The sequence below is a fragment of the Mustela nigripes genome, chromosome 7 (assembly GCF_022355385.1).
Source record: "Mustela nigripes isolate SB6536 chromosome 7, MUSNIG.SB6536, whole genome shotgun sequence".
In the NCBI taxonomy this organism is placed as follows: domain Eukaryota; kingdom Metazoa; phylum Chordata; class Mammalia; order Carnivora; family Mustelidae; genus Mustela; species Mustela nigripes.
The window spans coordinates 481,542-506,871 of NC_081563.1; the positions used below are offsets into that span (position 1 = coordinate 481,542).

At 63.9% G+C, this 25,330-nt stretch overlaps 1 protein-coding gene across 5 annotated transcripts in view; it reads left to right on the forward strand.

Annotated features, from left to right (window-relative positions):
* Window positions 1-23,166, forward strand: part of TPO (thyroid peroxidase) — a 47,431-nt gene extending 24,265 nt beyond the window's left edge. Inside the window, exons 5-16 of one of the 5 annotated variants that reach the window (XM_059405061.1) lie at window positions 5,022-5,151; window positions 6,831-7,037; window positions 7,734-8,243; window positions 11,330-11,588; window positions 12,177-12,347; window positions 13,165-13,402; window positions 13,827-14,035; window positions 14,663-14,830; window positions 17,629-17,760; window positions 18,064-18,163; window positions 22,160-22,292; window positions 22,789-23,164. In XM_059405061.1, the coding sequence (XP_059261044.1) occupies window positions 5,022-5,151; window positions 6,831-7,037; window positions 7,734-8,243; window positions 11,330-11,588; window positions 12,177-12,347; window positions 13,165-13,402; window positions 13,827-14,035; window positions 14,663-14,830; window positions 17,629-17,760; window positions 18,064-18,163; window positions 22,160-22,292; window positions 22,789-22,827 (2,296 nt within the window). In that variant the 3' untranslated portion in view covers window positions 22,828-23,164. Of the gene's footprint in view, window positions 1-5,021; window positions 5,152-6,830; window positions 7,038-7,733; window positions 8,244-11,329; window positions 11,589-12,176; window positions 12,348-13,164; window positions 13,403-13,826; window positions 14,036-14,662; window positions 14,831-17,628; window positions 17,761-18,063; window positions 18,164-22,159; window positions 22,293-22,788 lie in introns of all 5 variants that reach the window. The other 4 variants (XM_059405059.1, XM_059405063.1, XM_059405060.1 and 1 more) reach the window with 4 other exon arrangements.
* Window positions 23,167-25,330: the final 2,164 nt, after the last annotated feature.

Below are 25,330 nucleotides of genomic sequence, written 5' to 3' on the forward strand. Positions count from 1 at the left end.
TGGGCCACAGGTGGAGGATGGCCACGGGACCCGTGACACAAGTCTGCAACACAGCAGCCGCCGGGTACCAGAGGGCAGCACAGCTGTGGCTGTGCCCGCAGTGGGGGCCGGGGCAAGATGGCAGACCTACCTCCCTCCCTCCTGCTCTGAGCCAGGCCCCACGACACGTGTTGGGGAACACGATAGCCCTGTCCTCCTGCAGCTGGTGAGTGGGACCCCTGGCCAGTCGGTCCAGCATAAACAGGACTGGTTCCCATTTTTGTTACAAAGAGTTTTGCAGTTTGAAGGTTAGGTCCGTGATGACCACAGTCCTAGACTAAACAGAAGCACAGAGCGCATCTCAGAATAACCCAGAATGGTGCTGGCCGTGTGGTGGTCACGGGGCTCACGGGGGCTGCTGCCAGCAGGCAGGGGCGTGTGGTCTCGTCTGTGGTTCAGGACAGAAGGTGATGCCCGAGCGAACCAAACCATCCGGGGTGTGAGATTTCCCAGACGCCCAGACTTCTTCCTGCACTTGCTGAAGCCGCTGCTTGCGCCAGGGGTGCATCCCCCTCCCCTCCAGCTGCCTCCCCAGGAGGGCCCGGGCCCCTCAGCTCAGCCGCCCAGGTCCCTTCGGCAGGGGCAGGAGGTCCCCTGGCCCTGCCCTGGGGAGCCCCGTCCAGGGATCTTGTCTCGGCCCCTCTCCCGGCCGGCCATCTCCTCTGTCCCGCCCTCCCCCGAGGCCCAGGCTGCAGAGGGTGGGAGTCCTCTGTGCACACGGACACCCCGCTCGGGGCTGCTCTTGTGCCGTGTCTGTGCCACATGTGCCACACACGTGTGTTCTCGTGGCCTGGGGCCCGCGCACTTGCAGGTTCTGTGCGATGTCCGCCGGCACGTTTAACCCCGATGTGTTCAGATGGAGGGGCTAGAGACAGGGCAGGGGTTTCTTCCAGACACGCATTTTCCCCGAGGAAGAGCACTTTCCTTCCGGAAAGTTCTGGTTGTTGCGTGAGCGTCTGCAGCACTGCCAGTCAGGGGCACCTTCTGCTCCGTTTGGAAGGTTGGTCAGGGCAGGACGCCGGGGTTGGCTCTCGCCCGAGCCGCGCCAGGTCATGCTTCTCTGCCAGGTTTCCCGGGACTCGGGCTCCAGCACATTGGTCTTCGCCACCGCGTTATGCTTCCTGCGTTTGATGGAATGTCCGCCGGCGCTTCTCTCTCATCTCTTGGGCTTGCCTGTCACTGTCTTCTCGACTCTAACGTGGACGCACAGTCGCTGTTTTCCACTTTCTTTTCCTTCCTTAGCCGCGTCACTTCTTAGCCCGTTCGTTGCTGCTTCCTGGCGCGAACCGCGGGCTCCGGCCCCGCCTGTCAGCTGCACGTCGGCCGACGTCCTGTCTTTAAGCAAATGTGGTTTGGAATTTGACGTGTAACGTCTGGATTTCCAAACGGAGCGTTGGAAGGAGACTCCGTTTCTGCCGGTTTCCCTGCGTGCGGGCTGACGGGTGGGCGTCGTGGCTGCGGCTGCCCTCACGGCCCTTTCCCCTTCGCTGAGACGATGCCCGCGGAACCAGGTGACCGGAGTGGAGAAGGACATCTGCGCCGCACGGTCCTGCCTGCCGGGAGGAGGGGGTCGGCCACCCGCGTGGCGCGTGCGTGAAGGCCGGCGGGGCCTGTTTCCGACGCCGCTCGGGAGCGTTGCCCTCGATGGTCCTCAGGTTCCCACCTCTGCCCGGGTTTCTGGGCATGCGCGTGTGGGCGTGCGCGCTGCTGTCATCCGTCACGGCACGTCCGGATCTCGGGGGGGGGGGGGGGGCTGCTGGATGTGATGGTGACCATCGGACGACTGTCGTCGGCATTCTGGGCCGTTTCTGCCTCCGCTAGAGGGAAGGACACTCCCCTGACAGCCGTTCCTGCCTGTTGGGAGGATTTCTGAAGGTCTTTGCGTGCGGTGTACAACGCCGTGAAGGAAAGCGGTGCCGTGATCGTCACCACGGACGACCGGGTAGTATCTGACCTTTTGGGACCTGCCCGAGGCCTTAGCCACAGAGGACCGAGGACACAGCTCCAGGCGCCTTCTCCCCCGAGCAAGGCTCCCAGCTCTGCAGCCATCAGCGACTCCCGTGTGGCGACGCCAGCTCTCAAGATGGCAGCAGAGTTTTCCCGGCTCAGACAGCGGCTCGCCAGCCTGGCCCTGGCCGTCTCTGACCCGCACCTGCCGGAGGGAGAATCAGACAACGTTTGTACCACATAGTGACGGGTTCACCTGCTTCAGGAGAAGCCACCAACTGGAGAGCAGAGTCGGGCCGGAAGCACGCACCCCACCTGCCCCCACGCACATGCCGCGCTTTTAGCGGCAAAACCATCCCCCAACAGGAAAGACCGAAGGTCGCTGAAAACCTTCTGCACTTTCGTGGGCTCATGTTGCCGGCGGTGTCTGGCATCCAGTGTGTTCTCAGTGGAGGGAAAGCACCACGGGGCTGCCGAGCGGGCATCCCGTGTGGACACAGGCAGGCTGCGTGTGGCCTTGCGGGCTGCGGGACGCGCCCTGTCTGCACCACGGCGTGATTCTGCGTGGCGACTCCTGGCCCTCTCTGACCTCAGAACCCATGAGTTCCTGGAGGAGGCGATGCACTCTGCTGGCGAAGTCTGGTTCGTGCGTTTGATGTGCCCGCAGAGCCCCTGACCTCCCTGGGTTTAGTGTGTAACTTGCTGTGCATAAAATTCCCTGCATTAATTTTCAAAACACTTGCCCAAACCCAAACTAAATGTGGGTCAGTCTTCCAAAGCTGTGTGAAGAGGCATATGTCTTCCCTGGCAGCTCCTGTTCCGTCGGGACACCTGCCACGCGACCGTGTCTTCTCATTTGTGTTTGGACAGAGCACGGGAAGCCATCTGGCAGAGGTGACCCTGCAGATCTCCCTGGAGGGGACGTCCTCGGCACGGTGACTCCCGTAGGGAAGCCCGTGTTTATCCTGCTTTGAACTGTTGCCTCCAGATCACAGATAGGGGCCGCACAGAGCCCAGGCAGCACTACGGTTGTTCACAATTCTGACACCTGAACAAACAGGAGCCCTGATGGGTGCACGCGGCCCCCGGGGCCCCAGGATGCTCATGCGTCTGAGGAAACCTAGATGCTGCTGGCGTAGGTCTCCTACATGAAACACTTGGACCATAACCCGGGCACGAATGACGCCAGGACAGGGAAGTTTCCAGAGTTCTTGGAGCACATGGCGTTCAAGCCCATAAGGAAAAGCACAGCATTGGCCAAACCACGTCTACCTGGGTCTGTGCCACCTGCCCTCGGGGACTCCAGCCGCGACTGCACGCCAGGGGCTGAGTGTCCTCAGGCTTCCGGCCGGTGGATGGGACATCGGGCACGGTAGGAGCCACACCAGGTCCCGGGGCCATGTGGGGACCTCCCATGAATGGGTGTGGGAAGGATGCGCTACCACAGGGCTCCGAGCTCATTCTCGGTGACGCCGCGGCTCCTCGAGCAGACCCCACACAGCCCCCGTGTGCCCACACCTGTCCGCAGCCAGGAGGACCCCTGCAGGAGCCACGCAGCCTCCACCGTGACGTCCATCCACACTCCCCTCAGGCTGGACATTGGACCTGCCTCTCTCAGCATCCGAGTGCTGGAGCCCCGGAGAGGAGAGCCCGAGCTCCGAACATCGCGGCAGAGACGGCTGTGTCCCCGTGACCTCTTGTCCAGAAAGGCTTCCGTCCGCTCACCCCGTCCGCTCCTGACCATGTCCTCCCTGTGGCCGAGAACCCAATGGACAGGTGGTGCAGACCTAAATGTTGGCCCCACGCTGGGCCGAGGATCTTCCGACACGACAGTGGGCCAGGTGCCTCGTGGGGAGGCGCGCACAGGCCCCCGACGGCACCAAACACTCTCCCTCCAGGACTCCCGCCAGGCAGGCTGACTGCACAGCCTTTCCCGGTGTCCACGAGGACCGGTAGCCCCTGGGCTCTCGGGACAGCCTACAAGCTACTGAAATGCCAGTCAGTCAGCAGAAACATCACGCCTAAGCAGTTGAATGAACATTTCATTATTTGTAATGCAGTAAATTTGCACCTCCCCCAAGCAGCGGAATTTCCATGACGTAAACCGACTGTCAAGAATCCACGCCGGGGGAGCACGTGGTCTCCCACGCCGACTTCCTGCCGCTAACGAGATGCATCGCGGCCCCGCGTCATTCCACAGATGGGGCCAGGCTGGGGTGCGGGAGCTCCAGGAGGGATTGGGGAAGGATTGTCCCCCACCCCGTGGCCCTGCAGATGCCCCCACGTTCCCCCCCCGCCTCCCGCTGGCAAGTCCCCCGGGGCTGCTAGCCAGGGCAGCGGCGTCATGAGCGACTGTGTGTCCCCATGTCCTGAGCCTGCGGCCCCGCGAGGAGCAGCGCGTCTGTTCCATCTGCCCGATGCCACGCGGCGTCTCGCCCTCCGATGTGCGGACGTGTCGTGAGTGTGGCCTCGGTCTTGGCAGCTCCCGGCGCCTTTCACGCCAGGCAGAGCTTCTCAACCAGCCCCGCTGATGGAGGCCTGGCCCACGTCAGCGACGTCCCCCATCGTGATGACAACGTGTCAAAACAAAGCAACGGATCTTTAAATGTTTATATTTTCCAACACTCCAAAAACTTCACAAAGTCATGTGGCCTGTCACAAATCTCTTGGGTTTTGTGACTTAGATGTTCCAAGTGTCAACATTACGGGTGTGTGGGGGCTTGCAGGAGAGTCTAGACCTGACCTTCTCCAACGCGGACGCTCGTCCGCGGCAAGCCTCCAAGCCGGCCTCATGCACTGTGTGAAGACCTGCAGCGACCGCGCAGGCCCCTGCAGCCGGCAGCACGTGGACGCGGCGCACAAGGGTCAAGGGAACACGAGCGCCGTCAGGGTTTCATGCCCAAAGTATCCGTTAAAAAAAAAAAATCCCCAACAGAAGATCCTCATTTCTTTTTGTTCTTTAAACGGACATTCCCTTTCTGTTTCTTCCCAAATGGAGGCTCTTGTGGTTGACAGTCCCACGTCTGTTTCCGCAGAGACCACCCCCGGTGGGGGGCGTCCAACACGGCGCTGGCGAGATGGCTGCCCCCGGCCTACGAAGACGGCATCAGCCAGCCCCGGGGGTGGAACCCCCACTTCCTGTACAGCGGCTTCCCGCTGCCCCCGGTAGGTGACCCCCACCCCGGGACCTGGTCCCCGCGACGCTGCCAGACCGCCCCCATCGGGGAGGACGCCCACGGCTCCGCCCAGGTTCCGGGCAGCGGGCGCAGAGCCCCGTGCTCTCCGTCCCCACAGGCCTGCACCCAGCGGCTTTGTGCCCCGCTCCCCGCCTCGGGGGCTGAGGGTCGGAGAGATGAGCGTCACCAGCAGTGACGGGGACAAGGCAGACTTAGATTAAGGCTGACTGTCGGCTCTTCACAGTCATTTCAGTATCGGGGGGTTTGTGCTTGTTAAAGATGTATTCATTTTGGGGGACGAGTAGACGGAGAGGATCCCACGCACACTCCCCACTGGTCCCGGAGCCCAGCGTGGCCTTTGACATCACAACCCTGAGATCACGACCTGAGCCGAAACCGAGGCTCGGTTGCCTGATCACCGAGGCACCCAGGCTCCCCTTATTTTGGCGTTTTGATATAAGTTCCTTTACCCGAAGGCAGAGGAGGAGGTCTAACCAAAGATACTTAGAAGTTAAGTAATTCACTCATTTATGCAAACTGATGGTTGCTGCTTTATACCCGGAGGCAAATTACTTGCTAAGAAAACTCATATACAAGCCACTGATCGATTTGGCTAAAAGTGGATATTTTGCCCTCAATTTGCCTATTTGCTTTCGTGAATAAATCAGTCTTCCTGGTCTTATACTACGTATGACAGTGGAATTCTCCAGAAATACGACAGTGACAGTCTGTTCCGTGTGAGCACGCTCGGGGACCGGAACTCTGTCCCCAGACCCGTACCTCATGGGCACACACGAGGACAATTTCTGGACAAACGCACGAGATGCTCCTCACAGGCGTTACCTCCCACCCCCGCACAGGACTAGTGGGGATGTGGACCTTCCCTTACACCCCCTGCTTGATTTCTAAATGACATCTGAGGTGATCAGCTTCCCTGGGCCGTTCGCGCGGACGGCCGCCGAGCAGGACGACCGGTGCCCCTCAAGCTGGGAGCGGCATCGGAGCTGGTGGCCGGGCCCTGGGGGAGGGCATGGGCCCCCCGGCTGCACTCGTCCCTGTCCCTTTCTGCAGGACTCTCTCGGCCTCCATTTGACTGTCCCTAACAGACGTAGTAACACCTTCCCCATCCTGCCTGATGCCCCAAGGCTCTCTGGGCTCAGCGTAAAGGGACAAGGATTCTGTAAACCCGTGTTTCCCAGAATCACGTGGCTACTTGCAACAACTGGTGCTCAGACATCGTTAACGTGGGCTGCTGGGCTCCTGCACAAACTACTCCACGTCACCACCGTCCGGTTCTGGAGGAGAGGCAGGGCTCACTGGGCTGCCGCCAGGCATGGACAAGGCTGTGGGGGATCGTCTTCCCGGGCCCCCAGGTCCACGTCCCCTCCGACGACAGGCAGGAGAGGCTCTCGGATTTTAGGAAACCTGTGATTGCATTGGACCCACTTGGAACCTCAGAAGAGCCCCTGTGTCGAGGTCCCGGCACTAGTCACATCTGCAAACCTGTGGAGGCCTGAGAACAACCTCACGCCTCTGGCCCGCCCTCTGGGTCACGGCCATCACACCGATGCTCCCCGTCTGTGAGCGGGCACCCGGACCCGCGGTCTCCCCTGTGTCCTCCGTCTCTGCAGATACCCACCCCACATGACACGCTGGTCTCTCTCACAGGTCCGGGAGGTGACAAGACAAGTCATTCAGGTCCCCAACGAGGCCGTCACTGAGGACGAGCAGTACTCCGACCTCCTGGCAGCGTGGGGACAATACATTGACCATGACATTGCGTTCACCCCCCAGAGCACCAGCAAAGCTGCGTTTGGGGGAGGGGCTGACTGCCAGCTGACGTGTGAAAACCAGAACCCATGTTTCCCCATACAGGTAGAATTTTAAACTGTGGGACTATTTACTATGAACGTAACAGATGCCATTTAGAAATCAAGCAGGGGGTGTAAGGGAAGGTCCACATCCCGATTCGTCCTGCTCGGGGGCGGGAGGTAACGCCTGTGAGGAGTATCTCGTGCGTTTGTCCAGAAATTGTCCTCGTGTGTGTGCGTGTGTGTGTGTGCATGTGTGTGTGTGTGCACGTGTGTGCGTGCTCTGACGCGTACAGCTGACGGGCCCTGCTGTGTGTGTCGTTCAGAACCTGTTGTAATTGGCCGACGTCGCACCATATTGTTAAGCACTCGACTTCTAAAGTCTGCGCGAGAACGCGTTAACCCATTCGTTTGCGCACGAGCATTTAAGTTTCAAGCTTTGCTGTTTTCACACCGACCCAAATAGTGAAGCAAAGCGTGCGTCCGGACGTGAGCCGCGGTGCCCCTGTGTCTGCCTGCTGGGCTGCAGAGCTGGGGGGCGGTGGCTACGGTGGGTCCTGCAGAACAGGTCTCCCTAAATACGGTTCTCATTTCCCTTCTCACCACGCTGACCCCGGCAGGAGCCCATGGCACACTAGAACTGAGGGCAGGGGACAGGAGTGGACAGGTCAGAGAGTGGCCCCCAGGCTGGTGACCGTGGCCAGCCTGGAGCTTCCCGGGTGCCCGCAGAGGCTGTGACGGCGTCTTCCCTTTCCCGCAGCTGCCCAGCAACGCCTCGGGGAGCGCCAGCATCTCCTGTTTGCCGTTCTACCGGTCCTCTGCTGCCTGTGGCACCGGGATGCAGGGCGCCTTCTTCGGGAACCTGAGCTCGGCCAACCCGCGACAGCAGATGAACGGGCTGACGTCTTTCCTGGACGCGTCCACGGTGTATGGCAGCTCCCCAGCCTTGGAGAAACAGCTGCGCAACTGGACGAGTGCCGAGGGGCTGCTCCGGGTCAACACGCGCCACCGGGACGCCGGCCGCGCCTACCTGCCCTTCGCGCAACTCACTACCTGCGCGCCTGAGCCCGGCCCCCACGGGACGACCGCTGCGCCCTGCTTCCTGGCGGGGGACAGCCGAGCCAGCGAGGTGCCCGCTCTCACGGCCCTGCACACGCTGTGGCTGCGCGAGCACAACCGGCTGGCCTCGGCGCTCAAGGCTCTGAACGCGCACTGGAGCGCCCACACGGCCTACCAGGAGGCGCGCAAGGTGGTGGGCGCCCTGCACCAGGTACGAGGTCCCGGGGGCGCCGGGGGCGTGGGGGCGGGGTCGGAGCAGAGTGAGGGATCCCAGCACACAGGGCGGGGTGGGAGGCTTCTGGGACACACGCCACAGTCTGGACGTGCCCCTGTGGGTCACGACCTCGCATCCCAGCGAGCACACGTGGAGCCGGTGAAGCAGGAACAGGGAGACCACACGGACGTGCGAACGGGGTTCGGTAGAGCTGGAGGGCGGGAACCCGTCCCTGTCTCCGCCAGCCTGTCAGACCCGCTCCGAACTCCAACGAGGTGGCTCCCGGGGTTCCCGGTTGGGGCTCTTGCCCCTCCCCCGCCGTGGAGTCCTCCGGCCGTGTCCCGTGACGGCAGTGTGCCCACGCCCCTCCCCCGGACGAGGGCTCCGTGGGCACATGCTGTCCGGCCTCGCGCTGTGCTCTGGCTGCTGGACCGAACGCGCACACTGGACGCTCGGGAGTGTGTGCGGCCCCGTCCCCACGTCACGCCAGGAGCCCCGCCCCTGTCTGCCCGGGACCGGGCCACATTTCTCAGCTTCACTGTTCGCTTTCAGATTCCGTGGAGTGTTTTTTCAGTCAATAGCTTCTCTTCGGTGTTTTTTGCAAATATCTCGGAAACTCCAAAATGACAAGAGGCTGTGTTTAGCGTTGATAAACCCTTGCCGGGAGGTGGGCTGCGTCGGAGGGGTTCTCGCAGGCCGTCCGTCTTTCCTGCTTCTGTGGTCTGGATCTCTCCCGTCCTGGAAAGAAACATCTGCAGGTCAGAAGACAGAGAGCATGCCCGGTCCCTCGGCCGCTGCCTCAGCTCTGAGCAGCCAGGCCCAGCGACACGTGGCCTGGCCTTGGCTCCCGTCGCCCCCACCCCACACCCAAAGCAGAGGCAAGCCTTCTGCCTCCTGACCCACAAAGTCCCACAACAGCCCCAATCCGTCCAACAGAGCCCCATGGTGCCCTCACCAAGGCATTTACCCCAACTTCAGCAGCTCATTCCCCCGTGTCCCCCCTGCCCCGGACAGACAGCCCTATATGGGCATGTCCCCAGGGTCTCTGTCTCTACTGGTGGCCCTGTGGGTCAGGACAATGGGCCCTATGCCCCCTGGGACCCCAAGTCAAGCTTCAGAGAAGGGGAGAGGGAAGCAGAGGTCATTAGAATCTCTTCCACTGGAATTTAAAGCTGCCTCGTGCTCCTGGCGGGGAAGAGGAAGGCCATTTCCCTTGTAGGGACAAGAAGCAGAAGCAGAGCCCTACCCACGCCGGGCAGCAAAGGCCACACTGAGCTCCTGTGCAGGAAGGCTGCGGACACGTCTGGGGTCTGGGCTGAGGGCCGGGTTCTGCGTGACTAAGTCGTCCCTCCTCCATACCCATCAGTGGCCCAGGTGCTTCTCACTCATCCCTGAACCGGCTCTGGGATGACCCATCAGACAAGGAACACTGGACCAGCCTCCAGACCCCGGAGCTGAAAGCAGGCTCAGTGGCAACCCGGGGCTCTGTGCGTCCACTGTTCTGCCGGCTGGGAGGCTAGACAGCCGCTTCCCGCTGCGCACCCTCGAAGCGCAAATCAGAAAACACGTCCCGCTCGGAAGGGACCCGTTCTGAGGGTGCAGGTGGGAGCTTTCTTCCAGCGTCTGGAGAAGGGGCAGCTTGCCGGCTGCACGGAGAAGCTTCAAGCAAAGACCTTTATGTTCTTGGCAGAACTGTTCCTATTGGCTTTTACCTTATCGGACGCCACTTATTGACCCAAATCCCTTTAATCCTGGAAGAATCTGATGCTGATTTTATAGGAAAGAGAATGACTGGTAAACCTCCCAGCAGAGCCCTTGTCCCTGACCCTGCGGGGGCACCGAACGGAAACCACAGGACGACGGTGGGTGGCCTTGTTGCCACAGATGGGGCTTCTTGGAGGCATGGGCGCCGGAGAGACCCAGGCCGCCCACTGTTGTGCCCCCGGGGACCTCAGACTCGAGCAGCCTCCTGGGCGGCCACAGCCCCACCCCCGTCCCTCGAGGGGCCAGCATCTATCTGGCTCGCAGAACTCCCGAGGACCAGAACAAACGGACCAGCACCTTTCTGAGAAGTCAGTCGGAGGCCCTAGCGCAGGGCAGGACAACGACACAGAGCCCATCCCGTCAGCGGACCGCGGGGTCCTGCCGTCAGGAAAGACGCTCGCTCCGGCCCATGGGTCACCCTGTCCTGTCCCTTTAGAGAGCACGCTGTATCTTCCATCTTGTTCACAAAATCCAGGCCTGGTCTGGGCTCCTGTGAGACCCCCGCCAGCCCCTTTCCTTCCTGTCTGTTGTGTCGAGCTCAGGAGCTGGCAGACGCGCGTCAGGGAAGAAGGAGCAGCGCAGGATCCCAACGTGCCTTTCAATCTCCCAGAGCCAGGCAGAGGGTGGGTGCCCTTCAATGGGGGGTGTTTCCGTACGGCTTCTGGGGAGAGTCCTCCGCACGCACGGACCCACCAGGTAACAAATCCATCTGCCGTACGGAGACCACACAGCAGAGCCAACAGAGAAAACCGTGTATGTTTTCTACTCTCACAAAAACTTCATGAAAAAGGCTTTTCCAGAAAAGGAAGCCAGATCAGAGAGGCCACCCAGCTCCCCATGCACCAGAGTCACAAAGCCACGGAGTTGGGGGGGGGCTTGGAACTCCCGGGTCGGGATCTGGGCCTCCACGGCTCAGGCTCCTTGAAGCGCCCGGATCCTGACTCCTGAGCTCAGGCGTTGCTGATGCCCACGGTGAAGGGGGCGAGGAGGTTGGGGGAGGGGTGCAGCGTGGCAGCCAGTCCTGTGTGGTGCACCCTAAGCTTTACGTGCCCTGCCCTGCCCTGGGGGTGTTTGGGGGTGTTGCTGACATGCCCTCCAAGCCCCACAAGTCTCAGAGCTGTGAGGATGCTCTTGGGATCCATTCACCTGTTCACCTGTTCCCTGACCGGGACGCCGTGTCCTTCCCGGGACAACTCTGGCCCCAGCGGATGTGCAAGAGAAAGTCCTCCCCTGTCGCTGGACGTGGCCCAAGTCCAGAACGTGGGCCCTGCTGCCAGTCGCCCCTGCTCAGAAGCTCTCCTGTTTTCCTCTCTCCATAGATCATCACCATGCGGGATTATGTCCCCAAAGTCCTGGGCCCCGAGGCCTTCCAGAAGCACGTGGGCCCTTATGAGGGCTACGACCCTGCCGTGGACCCCACCGTGTCCAATGTGTTTTCTACGGCTGCCTTCCGCTTTGGCCACGCCACCGTGCACCCCCTGGTGAGGCGGCTGGACGCCGACTACCAGGAGCCCCCGGGCCTCCCCCCGCTGCGGCTACGGGACGCCTTCTTCCGTCCCTGGAGGCTCCTCAAGGAAGGTGTGTCTCCCTCGCGCCAGGGCTCGGCCTCCCTCCGTGGCTTCCCTGGACCATGCCCCCCGTCCCTGTTTATCACGGCCCTGGGCCAGCCCTGTTGTTGCTCTGGGGGTCCCCAGAGACCAGACAGTCGTGATAAAGGACCCACGTGATCAGGGTGGGGGGAACCGAGAGGTGGGCTTCTCCATAAAGGGTCCTGTGGAGCAGGCTGGTCCTTAGAGGTGAGGGGAGCAGGTGCCCGGACAGACCCCGCTCTGTTCTGCGCCCCCTGCCCGTTAGACCCCAGCTTCCGCTTCCTGCAGACATCCACTGTGGGAAACAACACGGAAGCTTCAGGACAGCCGCGCTCCTTCTCTGGGTTCCTTCGGACCCAAGGCCTGCCCGTGCAACCGGCTGGTCAGTCCCCGGGAACCCAGACAGGTGCTCACCCCCCACCACGGCAGAACCCCAGCAGCACTCAGAAATCCTCAGACTCGAGAAAAGTGAAGTCGTGACCTTACATTCGTGATCTTGAAGGGTTTTCCGTTCAGAACAAGCCGAGTTCCACCAGGACTCATGGGATGACCGCCTCTCGTCCCTGGTGTTTTCCAGGGGGTCTGGACCCCCTGGTGAGGGGCCTCCTGGCGAGACCAGCCAAGCGGCAGGTGCCGGAGCAGCTGATGAACGAGGAGCTGACGGAGAGGCTGTTCGTGCTGGGCAGCTCGGACGGGCTGGACCTGGCGTCCATCAACCTGCAGCGGGGCCGGGACCACGGCCTGCCAGGTGCGCCCGCCCCGCTCCTCCCTGCTCCGTCGCCTGGGCTGCGGGGCGGCCCCTCGGAGCCTCTTCTATCGGAAGCGGCGTCTCCGATCCCCGGCCACCCTCCAGAGCTCTGGTCCGTCCACGGGGAGCCCCATCAGGGACCATGGGGCGGGGCAGGAGCAGTTCGCGAACAGGAGGGGCGGTGGTCTGGCCTGGCGCGCACTGGGCAGTGCGATGGCCGCTGTCCTGCCCATGGGCCCCTCTCACCGCCCCCAGGCCGGCACACTCCTTCGGCTGCCTCCAGGCGGTCCCCCCCCACTGGCCCATCCCTTGGCCACTCTGGGGGCGGGAACCCTCTGCTCAGGCCAGTCCCCGCCCCTCCTCCCACTCGCTGTGCGCACTCCAACCCGATCCCCTCCATCTGTCCAACGCTCCCCACCGCTCCCGGAGGCCTGCCCTCACGCCCTGCCCCATGGCCTTTCCTCCTGGGGCCCCCGTGGTTCAGCTGTCTGGTCCGCTCTGCTAGCCATGCAAGGCCCCCTGCCGGCGGGTCCACGAGTGCAGACCTGCCTGTCGCCTGGGGCGCTGCTCCAGGTCAGGGCACACCCGCACACGCCCCTCTCCTGGACCCCCCCGGGAGCCAGGTGATTGGTCAGGACACGTGCTGCTCTGGCCTCCCCCTCAAAGCCCCAGGAGGTCGAATCCTGACCACTGCACAATATGGTGTCTTCCTACTGTGTCTGTGGACAAACTCTCCAGTAAGCCCCCAACCGCGGTACTGGAACATTCCGGCACGTTCCGTCCTGCTGGGCACGAGGTCGTGGGGTGGTTTCTGCAGGCTACAACGCATGGAGGGAGTTCTGCGGCCTGCCCAGACTGCAGACACGGGCTGACCTGCACGCCGCCTTCGCCAACGCCAGCATCGCGGGCCGGATATTGGACCTGTACGGGCACCCCGACAACATCGACGTCTGGCTGGGCGGCCTGGCCGAGACCTTCCTGCCCCAGGCGCGCACGGGCCCGCTGTTCGCGTGCCTCATCGGGAGACAGATGAAGGCCCTGAGGGACGGAGACCGGTAGGTGCCTCGGCTGGGCACGTCTGCGGCCCCCAGCCCGCGCAGGCCCCAGCACAGCTGTCGTGGATCCGCGCGCCCCGGCTGTCTCTGTGGGGCCGTGGGCCCATCACGTGGTGACGCCCAGAAAGTCCCTACGCAGGTTCTCTCACGGGTCTGCCAAGTCGGGCAGGGGGCACTGACCCAGGAAGGAGGCCTAGGCCCAGGGACGGCGTCCGCGCGGGGGTGGGTTTGCTGCCCTTCTGTCGGCGTGGCCCGGCCGTGTCCCGCGAGGGCCCCCGAGGGAGTCAGGAAGCCAGGCCGTCACTCCCGGCCCAGTGGGTCAGGAGGGAGGGGTCTGGAAGCCCTCGGACGCGGCAACAGCACAGGATACGCTGTCCGCCCGACGGGAGGCGCCCTCAGCCGCGGGCTCGCCTCTCCTGTGCAGGTTCTGGTGGGAGAGCAGCGGGGTGTTCACCGAGGCCCAGCGGCGCGCGCTGGCCAGACATTCCCTGTCCCGGGTCCTCTGTGACAACACGGGCCTCCCCCGCGTGCCTGCGGATGCCTTCCGAACCGGGAGATTCCCGCGGGACTTTGAGGCGTGCGAGAACATTCCGGGGCTGAACCTGGACGTGTGGAGGGAGCCCCCTCCTCAAGGTGACGTGAAGCCCTTTATAGATCAGCTTGTAGCACGTGGGTCTGTGCCACGAGGCATGCCCACGCGCTGCCCCACGTCTGCGCCGCCGCCAGGACCCCCAGTGGGGTAGGCAGGTGTGTGGACGAGCACGGGGGTGTCGGGGCACAGGGCTCCCGCCGGCCTCCGAGACGCTGTGCGCAGAGACACACCCGGAGCCGAGGAGCCGTGTGCCCGCTAGATGGCGGGAAAGACGGGGACGTGGGGGGAGGCGAGACGGGGGCCGAGGTGAAGCAGGTCAGGGAGACGGGGGTGGGGGAGGGGCGGGGGTTAGCAAGGGGGTGAGAGGGAGGGGGCGACGAGCAGGTGGGGGGGAGGGTGAGGGATGAAGGGGTGAGGGTGAGGGTGAGGGTTTGAGCACGAGGAAGGCGCGGGGCGCCGAGCGCTGTGTTGGGCGAGGACGGCGCCCGGAGGGGTCGGCTCAGGGCAGGGACTGACGCGGAGGGGGAGGCTCCCCGCCTTGGCCGCTGCTGCCCGTCGTGCGCAGCCTGGACGGATCCCTGGGACCTGGGGTCCCTGCGGCTGCGGCCACGGAGACGGGGAGGGACCGGGAGTGAATGCCGGGTGCGGTCTGTCGCGGTCTGGTACAGGTGACGCGTGTGGCCTCCCCGACGGCGTGGACAACGGGGACGTTGTGCTCTGCGGCGAGACCGGACGGCGCGTGCTCGTGTTCTCCTGCCGCCACGGGTTCCAGCTGCAGGGCCGGGAGCAGGTGGCTTGTGCCCCCCGCGGCCTGCTCCGGCCGCCCGTGTGCCGAGGTCAGTGGCTCCTCAGACGCCGGCCTTCCTGACTTTCCCCCAGGTCTGTGGTTTGCAAACAGGAAGTAGAACGAGTGTCTTCGGGAGAAGGGGCCGGCGGGTGTTGTCCTCTTCCGCGGAGCCGTGCTGGCTCCGCACATGGCGTCCCCCATCAGGGTGACGCCGGCGGGAAGGGGACGCGTTAGTGACCCGTGGGAAGAGCTTCCAGAGCCGCCGCCTCCAATGAAGCCCAAGAGAAGGGCTTCTGCTCGCACCAGCCCGGAACAGGCTTGTCCTCATCCCCGCATGCGTCTGAGTGTGGCCACGCGGCCGGCGCGAGCGCGAGTGGGAGCCTCCAGGGTCCGCCCGGGGGCTCCGTGCCCCACTCCGCTGGTTAGAACAGTGTTGGGGGCGGGGGGCGCTCAGGGGACGGGCCTGGGACCCCAAGTCACTCCTCTGGAGAAGCGGGGGGAGGGACACCCCCCAGGGGCCCTCTGAGCGCCAGACCCTGAGGTCGGGGTCCCTGGTGAGAGTGGCCGGGACCCCCGCAGGAAGGACCCAGGAGCAGAATGCGTGATCCCGAGAGCGGGCAGGAGATGGTGGCCAGGGAAGCATGCTGGGAGCTGGAAGCGCACCCGACTCACAGGCCCATGGGCCATGGCCACAGCCCCGGCTGTCTGTTGGCTGTGCCTGGGGTCCGGTGCGGAGCCGCGTGCAGCTGGGCACAGGGGAGAGACACGCTCTCGCCAGGCGTCCACGGAGGACGATGACGACTGAGGACGGCGTTGCTAACAGCGGCACAAACGTCGCTACACGCCCAATTACAAACGGTTCCGACAGGCAGTTTCTCCTCCAGAACAAGAACCGCATCTCCGTTTCGGATGTCGGGACTGTCCTGTCCTGGGAGCGCGGCCGCGCTCCCTGCTTCCGGCTCAGTCCTACAGGAAGGTGGACAGAGACCATGAGCCCCAGGCCCGAGGGCGAGTCCCGTGTCCCTGCCAGGCTCGCGGCAGCGTCTCGCGGCGGCCTGGGTCTCCGGCTGCAGAACCGGGTCCAGGGAGTGCCCCGATGGTAGCCGATGGCCCAGGAACAGCAGGGTCAGAGCCTGCCAGGGCCGGGGACGTGGTGCCAAACACACGACCACACGGGGAAACCTTTGCACCCAGATTCGCACCAGCAGGCCGTGAGCGGCTGGGCTGGCGAGCACCCACACCTCATCAGCCGTGCGGACAGGGGGACCGCCCCGAGAGCTCACGCAGATTCGCCTTCCGGAAAGTTCACCGCGCAGGACCCCGCGTGCGTGTGCCTCACACCCTTTTTGCCTAAACACATTCGACATGTTGATTTGGGCTATTCTCAGTCTCTGTGACCCCGGAGCTCGATTCCTCACGCCCCTTCTCAGCCCGTCACATCGTTCCCCTTCCTTACCCTGCAAACCAACGACCACTCCCCCCACCAAGTGGGCCGCAAATGACCAGGTGCCCAGCACGTGCCCGGCTCGTACTGACCACTGGCCGTGAGCCTCCTGAGCCTGACGGCTGCTCCTGGGGGTGACGGGGTAACGCTGGCGGAAGGCTGGGGCGCAGCCCGCCGTGTAGCCACGGTTCCTGGCTTATAGGGGTTCCGGCAACAGAGAAGCCGCTCTGGGTTCCCCTGCACGCCCAAGTCCAGACCTGCATGGCTACCAAGACCTGGTTGGGCAGGTCGGGCCTGGGAAGGCCTGGGAAGGCCGACCCCCTCTCGCTGGACCTCGTTCCCCGCTGGCCATGACCCGGTCCGTGACCCCACACGCCTGGCCTGAACCGCCTCAGCGGCTTCCCAGTCTGCCTCCCAAGCCCACGGCCTCTGTGACTCCGCGTCATTCCTTGGACACAGGATGGCCCAAGAGAGTGTGATGGCCGTGTCCTCCAACACGTGCCCAGGGACCCATAAAATACGGCGTCTGTTGACACTCAGACCTCCTGTGTTTCCTGGAATTGGCCAGAAAAGAAATGTTTTATCTGAAGGAAAACGGACTCAGCGAGTCACCAGGAAACAGGCCTCAGGAATCCAGTGAGGGGTCCCAGGTTTCAGGCAGAAGGAAACGTGAGGGCAGCACCCCTTCCTCACCGGCGGCAGCGCAGCCATGGGCACCGGCTCGCCGGGCCTGGGAGCCTCAGCTCCAACTCCGCACCGGGCAGCCTGTGCTCTCCTGTGGGCCAGGGTCAAGGGTCGTGGGGTCATGGCCCGAGGTCTCACATGCTCTCTGAGGGTGAGCCGTCCAGTTGGAAGAGTCCGCGTGGACGCACAGACCCAGCCCTGCCCTGTCCCCCCGTCCCTTGTCCCACACTGGGCCACATCCCACTCGAGGGGGAAGATGCCAGCCTCCTGGAGAGGCCCCATGTGGATTGCGGGCCACTGCCCAGTGTGCCCACCTCTCCATGAGCTGCCAGTGGCCCCACGACACAGCCCACCCACGCCCCTGTCACCTCCGCCTACGCAGGAGCACGTGGCACAGAGCTTGAAAGGACGTGAGCAGCAGCCCAGGTGGGACAGGACAGCTTCAGTGCGGGCAGGTGTCCCCACAGCATCACGGCCACACCACGCAGCACGGTCACAGCGTGGCTGTCTGCCGAGCTGACCTTGGAGGGCACCCTCTGGTGGCAAGAAAGCGGTGCTCAGGGACGGACGTGGCCCAAGAGGGACATGGCTGCCAGGGCACCGGGGGTTCTAGATTCCCTTGCTCACGGAGCCGGGAGTGGACAGCAGCCCCCAGGGTGAGGGCTGCAGTGGGGTCAGTGAGGACAGGGCCACGGCCTGACCTCCGTGTGTCTGTGCAGACGTCAACGAGTGTGAAGACGCGACGGCCCCTCCCTGCCACCCATCGGCCCGGTGCAGGAACACCAAGGGTGGCTTCCGCTGCGAGTGCACAGACCCCTACGTGCTGGCGGAGGACGGGACGGCGTGCGTAGGTAAGAGCACCCTCCTCGGGCCTCCTCCGCGGGAGGGCAGCAGGTCAGGCACACCTCGCGGGTGCAGCAGGTCGTCCTCCCGCGGCCACGCGTGTCCCGCCACCGCCATGCGTGGCTGGGCGTGGACTGTGCTCCCCGGCGGCTGTCCTGACCCCTCGCACCCGGGGGGCCCATCTGAGAAATGGCCTCCCTGGGCAGTCGCGGGTAGAGGCAAGGCCCTCAGGACCAGGCTGGCCCTGGGCTCTCGGGGCACGCTGGCCGCAGCCCTCGGCAGGGGGCTCGCTAACCCCTCCCTCTCCCCAGACTCTGGGAGGCTCCCGAAGGCGTCCTGGGTCTCCATCGCCTTGGGCGCCCTGCTGGTCGGCGGCCTGGCGGGTCTCACCTGGACAGTGGTTTGCAGGTGGTAAGTCCTCCCCCCAAAGCTGGCAGAGGCCGTCTCCTCCCCTGTGGCAAGGATGGTGTGTTCCAGAAGCCAGTGTAGACGCTCGGTGGCCCGAACCCCTGCAGCCCCAGAGCGACTCTGTACAAAGCTCCGATTTCTGGCTCTTGTGCCTTCAGCAGTGAAGGTGGAAGAGCCCACACACCTCGGGGCGTCCGCGGCCTGTGGCTGGAGACTCAGGGCGAGGGCTTGGCAGTGGCAGCGGGTTGCCGGGGATGCTCCCGTTAGGAGCCGAAATTGTGCCCAGATGTCTCGGAGAGTAAATGTCCCCCAGGATAAAACCAGCTCATCAGCGGCCCCGCCCCCGGGGCAGACTCCTGCAAATAGGGAACTTGGATTGACGTAAAGCTGGACCTTTACATCAAAACCGGCCCCATGGTGGGGCCTTTGGAGCGGATCTGGGTGTCTCTTCGGGACGTGGGTCAGCACCTGTCCTCCTGCTTCCTGACCAGCAGCTCCGAGGACTCGAGCTCAGAGTCTTGCTCAACCTTCCCGGCAGCATAAACTGCAAGACACCGTTGTGGCCCGTCTGCCCAGGGCCGGCCCACACTCCACGGCCCTGCGTCTACTGGGACACACCATGGAGCTCAGCGGTGCCCTCGCCACGGCCCCGTACCCTGCCCCTCTGCAGTAGCAAGGTTGCTGCACGCAAACCCAGAGCCCTGGTGGTCAGCCGTCACCACCAGGAGGTCACCATCACGTTCCGAGGTGTCCCCAACCACGGCCAGCCGCAGCCTGGCCCCTCTCCGAGCCCCTGGGAGCCGCGGCTCTGGGACTGGACGGCTGTGCTCCTCCTGCCCAGGCGTCCCGTCGCAGGAATAAAGCCAACACCCACTTCCTTTAAACTCCAAGTCCACCCTGCCCCCACTTCTTCACCCGACACGTGGGTTTACCTCTGCCTTGTAAATGGTATTTAAGTGACACACTTTTAACAGACTTGTGATTTCTGGCAGAACCAATGAACCCCACAGTTCAGACGGGAAGTCCTTCACTCTACCAGCTAAGGGGAACGCGCGACGGCCATGTGTCTCATGGGCTTGGTGAATCCAGCCGTGATGTCATTAAACTCTCCCTTCGATCATGTCAGGTCTTGGTTACGGGCTGAAACACGTCCCCCAAATTCACATGCTGGAGACCCGACCTCTGAGACCCTGGCATGGGGCCGTATTTGGAAGCAGTGTCGTTGGGGACATAACGAGTTGAGATGAGGTTGTGTCAGAGTAGGTGTCCCCGTCCAACAGGACGGCTGTCCTCCCTGGAAGGGGGAGTAGGGACAGACGGGGACACAGAGCGAAGCCTGCGTGACGATCCGGGCAGAGACCGGGGGACACAGCTACCAGCCAAGGGTCCCCAGCAAACCCCCCAAAACCTCAGAAAGAGAAGCCCTGCCAACATCATGACCCTACATGTCCACACTGCAGGAAGAGGAGAGAACAGGTTTCCGTGGCCAAGCCCGTGGGGCCGTGGCACGGTGTTACTGATGCCCCAGGAATCGCTTACAGCAGTGCTGGGGTGTCTGCTGGAGGAAGGTGTCGCTTGCCTGCGCCGGGAAGAGCTACAGCAGCGCTGAGACCCGGGCTCTGTCGGGTCGGGGCCTGGACTTGGCCTCTGCGCCCCTGGCTTCCTCCCAGGTTGCTTTGGCACCGAGTGTGATTACACTGTCAGGGCCGTCCCCGTCTGGACCGTCAGGACCGTCCCCGTCCGGACCCTGACCGTCTGGACCGTCGCCGTCAGAGCCGAGACTGTCGGGCTGTCATTCCGACAAACCACTGACTGGTCAGTAGCAACGTCCCGTTCAGGGCAGCCCTGTGACGGCTGGCCATCACATCCACTGCTGAGCAGCGCCTCTAGTTTTCGGCGGGGTTGGTGGCAGGAAGGAGCCGCCCGGTGTTAGAAGCTCTGACACGGGCAGTAACAGAAACCCATAGCCGGCCACCCACCGCTCGGTGAAAATGAGCCAGGCCATGGGCACACACCGGCGGAGGGGCTGGGAGCTGCGATCCCGTGGACTAAACGTCCACGCTGTGAAAATCCAGCATCACCATGACTTAAGCTGATGTATCGTCTCCGTCAGACCTCGGCCACCCTACGTGATGCAAAGACACCTCAGGCCCCACACAAGGAAAAGGGGTTCTGGTTAAGACAGACAGTCGTCCGTCACATGGGCACTTGGGAAGACAGTGTCCACTGCCCTGGAGTCTGGACTCTGGAGCCCTCATACCCGCCCCGAAGCTCGGCTGGGTGGCTGGTCACCCGTGGCGGCAGAGAGCAGAGCCGTTGGGCTGCAGAGGCACTCCGAGCGGCATGGACAGGCAGACACGGACGTGCTGGCCCACAGCCTCTGTGGGGACAGACGGACAGCACCTAAGCCCAGGAAGGCAAACCTCCGTCACGCCCAGAAGTGCCCCATGCGCCCCGCCCGGATCCGCCCACCTCCCCACAACAGGCCTTTGGTCGTGAATTTTTTTTTTTTTTAAAGATTTTATTTATTTATTTGACAGACACAGATCACAAGTAGGCAGAGAGGCAGGCAGAGAGAGAGGAGGAAGCAGGCTCCCTGCAGAGCAGAGAGCCCGATGCGGGGCTTGATCCCAGGACCCTGAGATCATGACCTGAGCCGAAGGCAGCGGCTTAACCCACTGAGCCACCGAGGTGCCCCTGGTCGTGAATTTGGTCGAGAGCCTGAAGCCTCCTGGCTGTGGTCCTCCCCGGGACAGGGAAGCTTGGAGGGAAGGGATTTCTCCTCAGGGCGAGGGGTGCAGAGGGAGGGGCCCTGACCCTGGTGGCCGCCCCGAGGGACCGCCCTCTGCGGGAGCTCTCGCCGGACAGCCTGTGGGTAGGGCCCCCCCACCCCGGGCCCGCTGTGTCTACACCAGGGACTCCGCGCCCACAATCCACAAATGCCCCGGCACCGGGACACCTGCTCCCTCCCAGCCCTTCACTGCGAGGCCGCGTGGCTTCATCCCAAGCCCCCGCAGCCTGGTGGGCTTCCGGGGGATGGTGCCACGCGCCCGGCCCGCTGTCCTGGCTCCGTGGAGGACACACCCGCTCCCGCTCCCACGGGGCACTGACCCCACAGAGAGCTGGGCGGGGGGTGGAGGCGGGGCCGAGGTCGGGCCGCACCCCTGAGTCACCTGTGCTCTGGCGTCCAGTCCTTCCCTCCGCAGCTCAGGCTCAGCTGCTCCCACTCCCGCGGCTGCCAAGTTACCTGGTTTAGCCGAAGTCTGTCTTCTTTTCCACGCAGACGTGGGTCGCTGGCTCGTCCCCTCTGTGTGCGGCTTTCAGTGCTCTGGGGGTCCCAGTGTGTCCCGTCCACGTCCATTCCTCCCGTCACGTTTCCTGACTTCCCTGTGACGCCTCTGGTGCCGCGGGTCGCCCTGGGGGTGCTGTTCTCACCCTGGGGGTCCCTGGCTTTGGGAGGGTCTGACGAGGGAGAGCCGCAGCCAGGCCCGGCTCCAGCCAGAGAGGAGCACAGTTTCCCAGACGGCCCCGGCTCAGGAAATCTGCGTCCAGACGCCACGTGCGCACAGTCGCCTGGAAAACAGAGCGCAGAAAGCGGGCACGGGGGCCTGCCCCCAGTTCAGCTTCTCCTCCTGGGGACAGTGATTTTCTGAACCCCCCCCGCACAAGTCAGAAGTGGGATCAGACGCGTTCAGCGGGCCTGGGGCTGGGGGTGTCTCTGGTCAGGGCGTTCGCAGGCTGCGGCCGGGGGTCCTGGCGTGGGACAGGCTGCGTGGCCTCCTGACGCCCCTCGGCAGATGGAGAACGGTGCAGGCCGCGCCGCACCTGGTGCTGTCTTCCAGCGAACAGTGGCCCCGGGCTCCTCCCTGGATGGATCAGGAGGTGCCCAGGGTCCCAGCAACCCGTCCAGTCACAGTGACAGCAGGACAATGTGTGTGACGGGCCCTGAGCGTTCACTTGAGGCGTGACCTCCGTCAGCAGGTGTGTGCTTGTCTGCAGGGCACACGCCGGCCGGAAAGCCTCGCTGTGCATCGCAGACTCGGGTGGAAGAGGAACCTGCCAGCCGGGTCTCAGAACGCGCTGGGACTCGAACGCGTCACAGCCTGCTGCCGCCACTCGGGGTGCAGGCCAGGTGGGTGCTCGCCTGGGAGGGCACAGGGTCCACACTCGTCCACGCTCCCATTCAGACCAGGAGGCCATCACGGAGACCCTGGTCCCCTGACCCCGCGTGGCTGCCGCGCTGGTCTGGTCCCTCCGTGCACGGTTCACTGTGCGATCACGGCTCGTCAAGCTTTATTCTTCCAGGAGGACGACTTGTGACAAGTGTGACCTACTTTGTTTAGAGAGTGCGGACAGACTAGAACGAGTAAGCCCAGGCGGGAGCCGGCACGAGGCTTCCCGTTTGTGCAAACTGGGTCGGAACTGACCCCATGGCGGGCGCTTGCCTCCGTGTCACCCCAAGCCTCGGCTGAACAAGACAGCCAGAAACTGAAAGGAAATGCTGACTTCTAGAAAGCAATTTTTATTAAAAAAAAAAAAAAAAAAAAAAAAACGGAGTCATTCCAAGTAGTGTGGAGACAACGGCGTACCCGGTCTGTCCTCATGCTCAGAGCTGTTCTCTCCCGCAGGACCCGGCCTGTGGATCCCAAATCCTTCTCTGCCAGTAGGAACCGCAGGGACACGCTCGGAAGCCAGTGCGACAGGGCGGCCGCGGGCTGACTCCTGGGAGCGGACGGTCCTTCTCGGACGGGAACCCCCTTCCTGCCCGACACGGGGGAGGAGGTTCCCTCTGGAAACAGCCTCGGTCCTGGCGTGTCCGTCTGAATAAAGCGTGTGCTGCTCCCCGAGCCGGAGTCACGTGTCCTTCATGCTCGCTTTCACGGGCGGGTGACAGGGTGGTCGACGGCCCTGCCCATTGTCGGACGTGAAGCAGGACACCCTGACCCGGGTCACTGCGTGACAGCAGTTCCGAGTTTCCAGAATCACCACTGAGGCCGTTTCCCAAACCGAGGCTGACCTAGCGCCTGCTCAAGTCACGACCCGGCACGGGTGAGGAAACCCTAGGCGACGGGCTGTGCGCACCCGCCTGACCCACCGCTCCCGGGGCGGGCTCCACACGCGTGCACACGCTCACAAGCCGCTCCGTCTCAGCCGACACGCCGGGACACGCCATCTTCCCTGGACTCGGGGCTGCCTTCCCCGGGGGCCTGTGGCCGCTCCTCCTCCTCCTGTTTCCTGCTCACCCACCCCTTCCCTGCGTCCCGCGTCTCAGCCACCGCTGAGCCACCGACGCTCCACGCCTGTGCCCCTCCCCGCTGCGTCCCCTCCGGGAGGTGTCCCCTCCCCGCAGTCCTCCTCATGGGCAGCGGTGGGAGGAGCTTGGCCCTTCAGATCTGTGTCGCCCCGAGGGGACTGCCAGGCTCCGCCCCGGACACCTGGCACACCCCCAGGTAACAGCCCGACACCCCTCTGAGGGTTCCCGGCCTCAGCGGCATCGGGGGGCTGGGAACCCCCACAAACAGTGATCGTCGTGGCCCTGGTTTTCTACACGAATAACCGAGTGGCCGGCTGAGTCCCCTGCCCAGGTGGCCCGTTCCTGCCAGCCCCGCTGGGAGATGGGGAGACGGGAGGTGGGAAGCCTGCCCTGCCCCGGAACATGGAGCGAAGTTAGGGACAGAGACCGGCTCAGGCCGGGGCGGCTCTCCTGACGCACCAGGGGGGAGGACGTGGCGGAGGAGCGGGAGCGTCTGTGACACGGGTCCCACCGCGTGCCACCTGCCCACAAAGGTCCCACCGCGTGCCACCTGCCCACGGGGCTGCTTCGCAGAGGAGCTGGGGACCCAGACCTTACTGCTGTCAGTACAACAGTCACAGCGATTAAACTGCAGCCAGAGGCCTCCTGGGGAAAGCCCATGTCCCCCTCGGAGCCCACAAACATCGCGGAGCGCGTGCTCCCCGGCCTGGGACACGAGGCATCCAGGGCTCGGACTCCACGGGAGTCCACAGAGGAAAGATGGGAGCGGAGAGAGCCCTGAAGGCCCGTCTTCCTCCGCGGCCGCTCCGACTCCCACCAGCATCAGGGCCAGGACGCGGGCAGTGGCTGCGAGTCCCTGCGCTGTCTGCTCTGGGAGCTGGTCTTTCGTGCCGTGGTGCCGTGTGCTTAGTGTCGCCGCATAAGCTCCTGATGAACAACAGGAGCCGGAAGGGACAGTCCTGGATCGTGAGGGTCCCAGGATAATTAAGTATCGACGGGCCACGACCCCAGGGGCCCTACGCTGGGCCTTATGTTACTTGTAGGGATCTTCACTCTCGTGCAGTCAGATTGCTCGGGGTATTGGTAACTTTGCCGGCACAGTTCTGGGGGACGCGCTGTCAGGATCGGCGACAGCTTCGTTGTGATCGGAGCGCTTGGACGGAGTGTGCAGGGTCCGTCCGCTGCCTTCCCAGGCCCCTGTGTCACTGGCCCGGCGCGTTTCCCTTCCTCCTTGGCTGCTCCCAGGAGGGCGACCGTGCCAACTGGCGGCCTCCTGGGGATAATCAGCCTCACGTGACGTTGGTCCCGGATGCCCCCCCAAGGTCACTTTGCGGGGCCCTTCATGTCTGAGCAGAGCCGCTGAGTCCCGGGTGCGAGCTGGGAGCGGCTCTGCGTGGCGAGGAGGGCTGGCAGCGCCGTCCCCGTGGCTCTTTGCCCGTCCACCTGCCCGTCCACCTGGAGCCAACCGCCCCAGCCTCTCCACCAAAGCTGGACTCCCGAAGGTGCGGGAGCTGTTCGGACCATCAGGCTGGATGACGCGGTGGGAGCCAGGCCCCCCTCGCTGGACAGGCCCATCGCGTGAGCCTCACCCCAGTGGGAGCCCAGGGCTGTGGGTGGGGCACGACCCCTGCTTCAACGCCTCTCCTTTAGGACAGAGGCCACGGCAGGGCCCGGAACGTCTTGTTTTCCTTGGCCGACGGCACCACCTGCTGGGCACAGCGGGAAGCACAGCCCATCCCCCTCGCTTTTCCGGGACCCCGCCGGGGTGCAAGGCAGCCCCTTCCTGGACCTGCTTTGTTAGGGGGTCAAGTGCCTGGGGAGGGACAGACTGTGGCAACCCTCACCCTGGACGCGACCCCGGGGGACAATGACAAAAACTGTCAGGAAGAGAAATGAAAGAATAACCAAAAATCGTG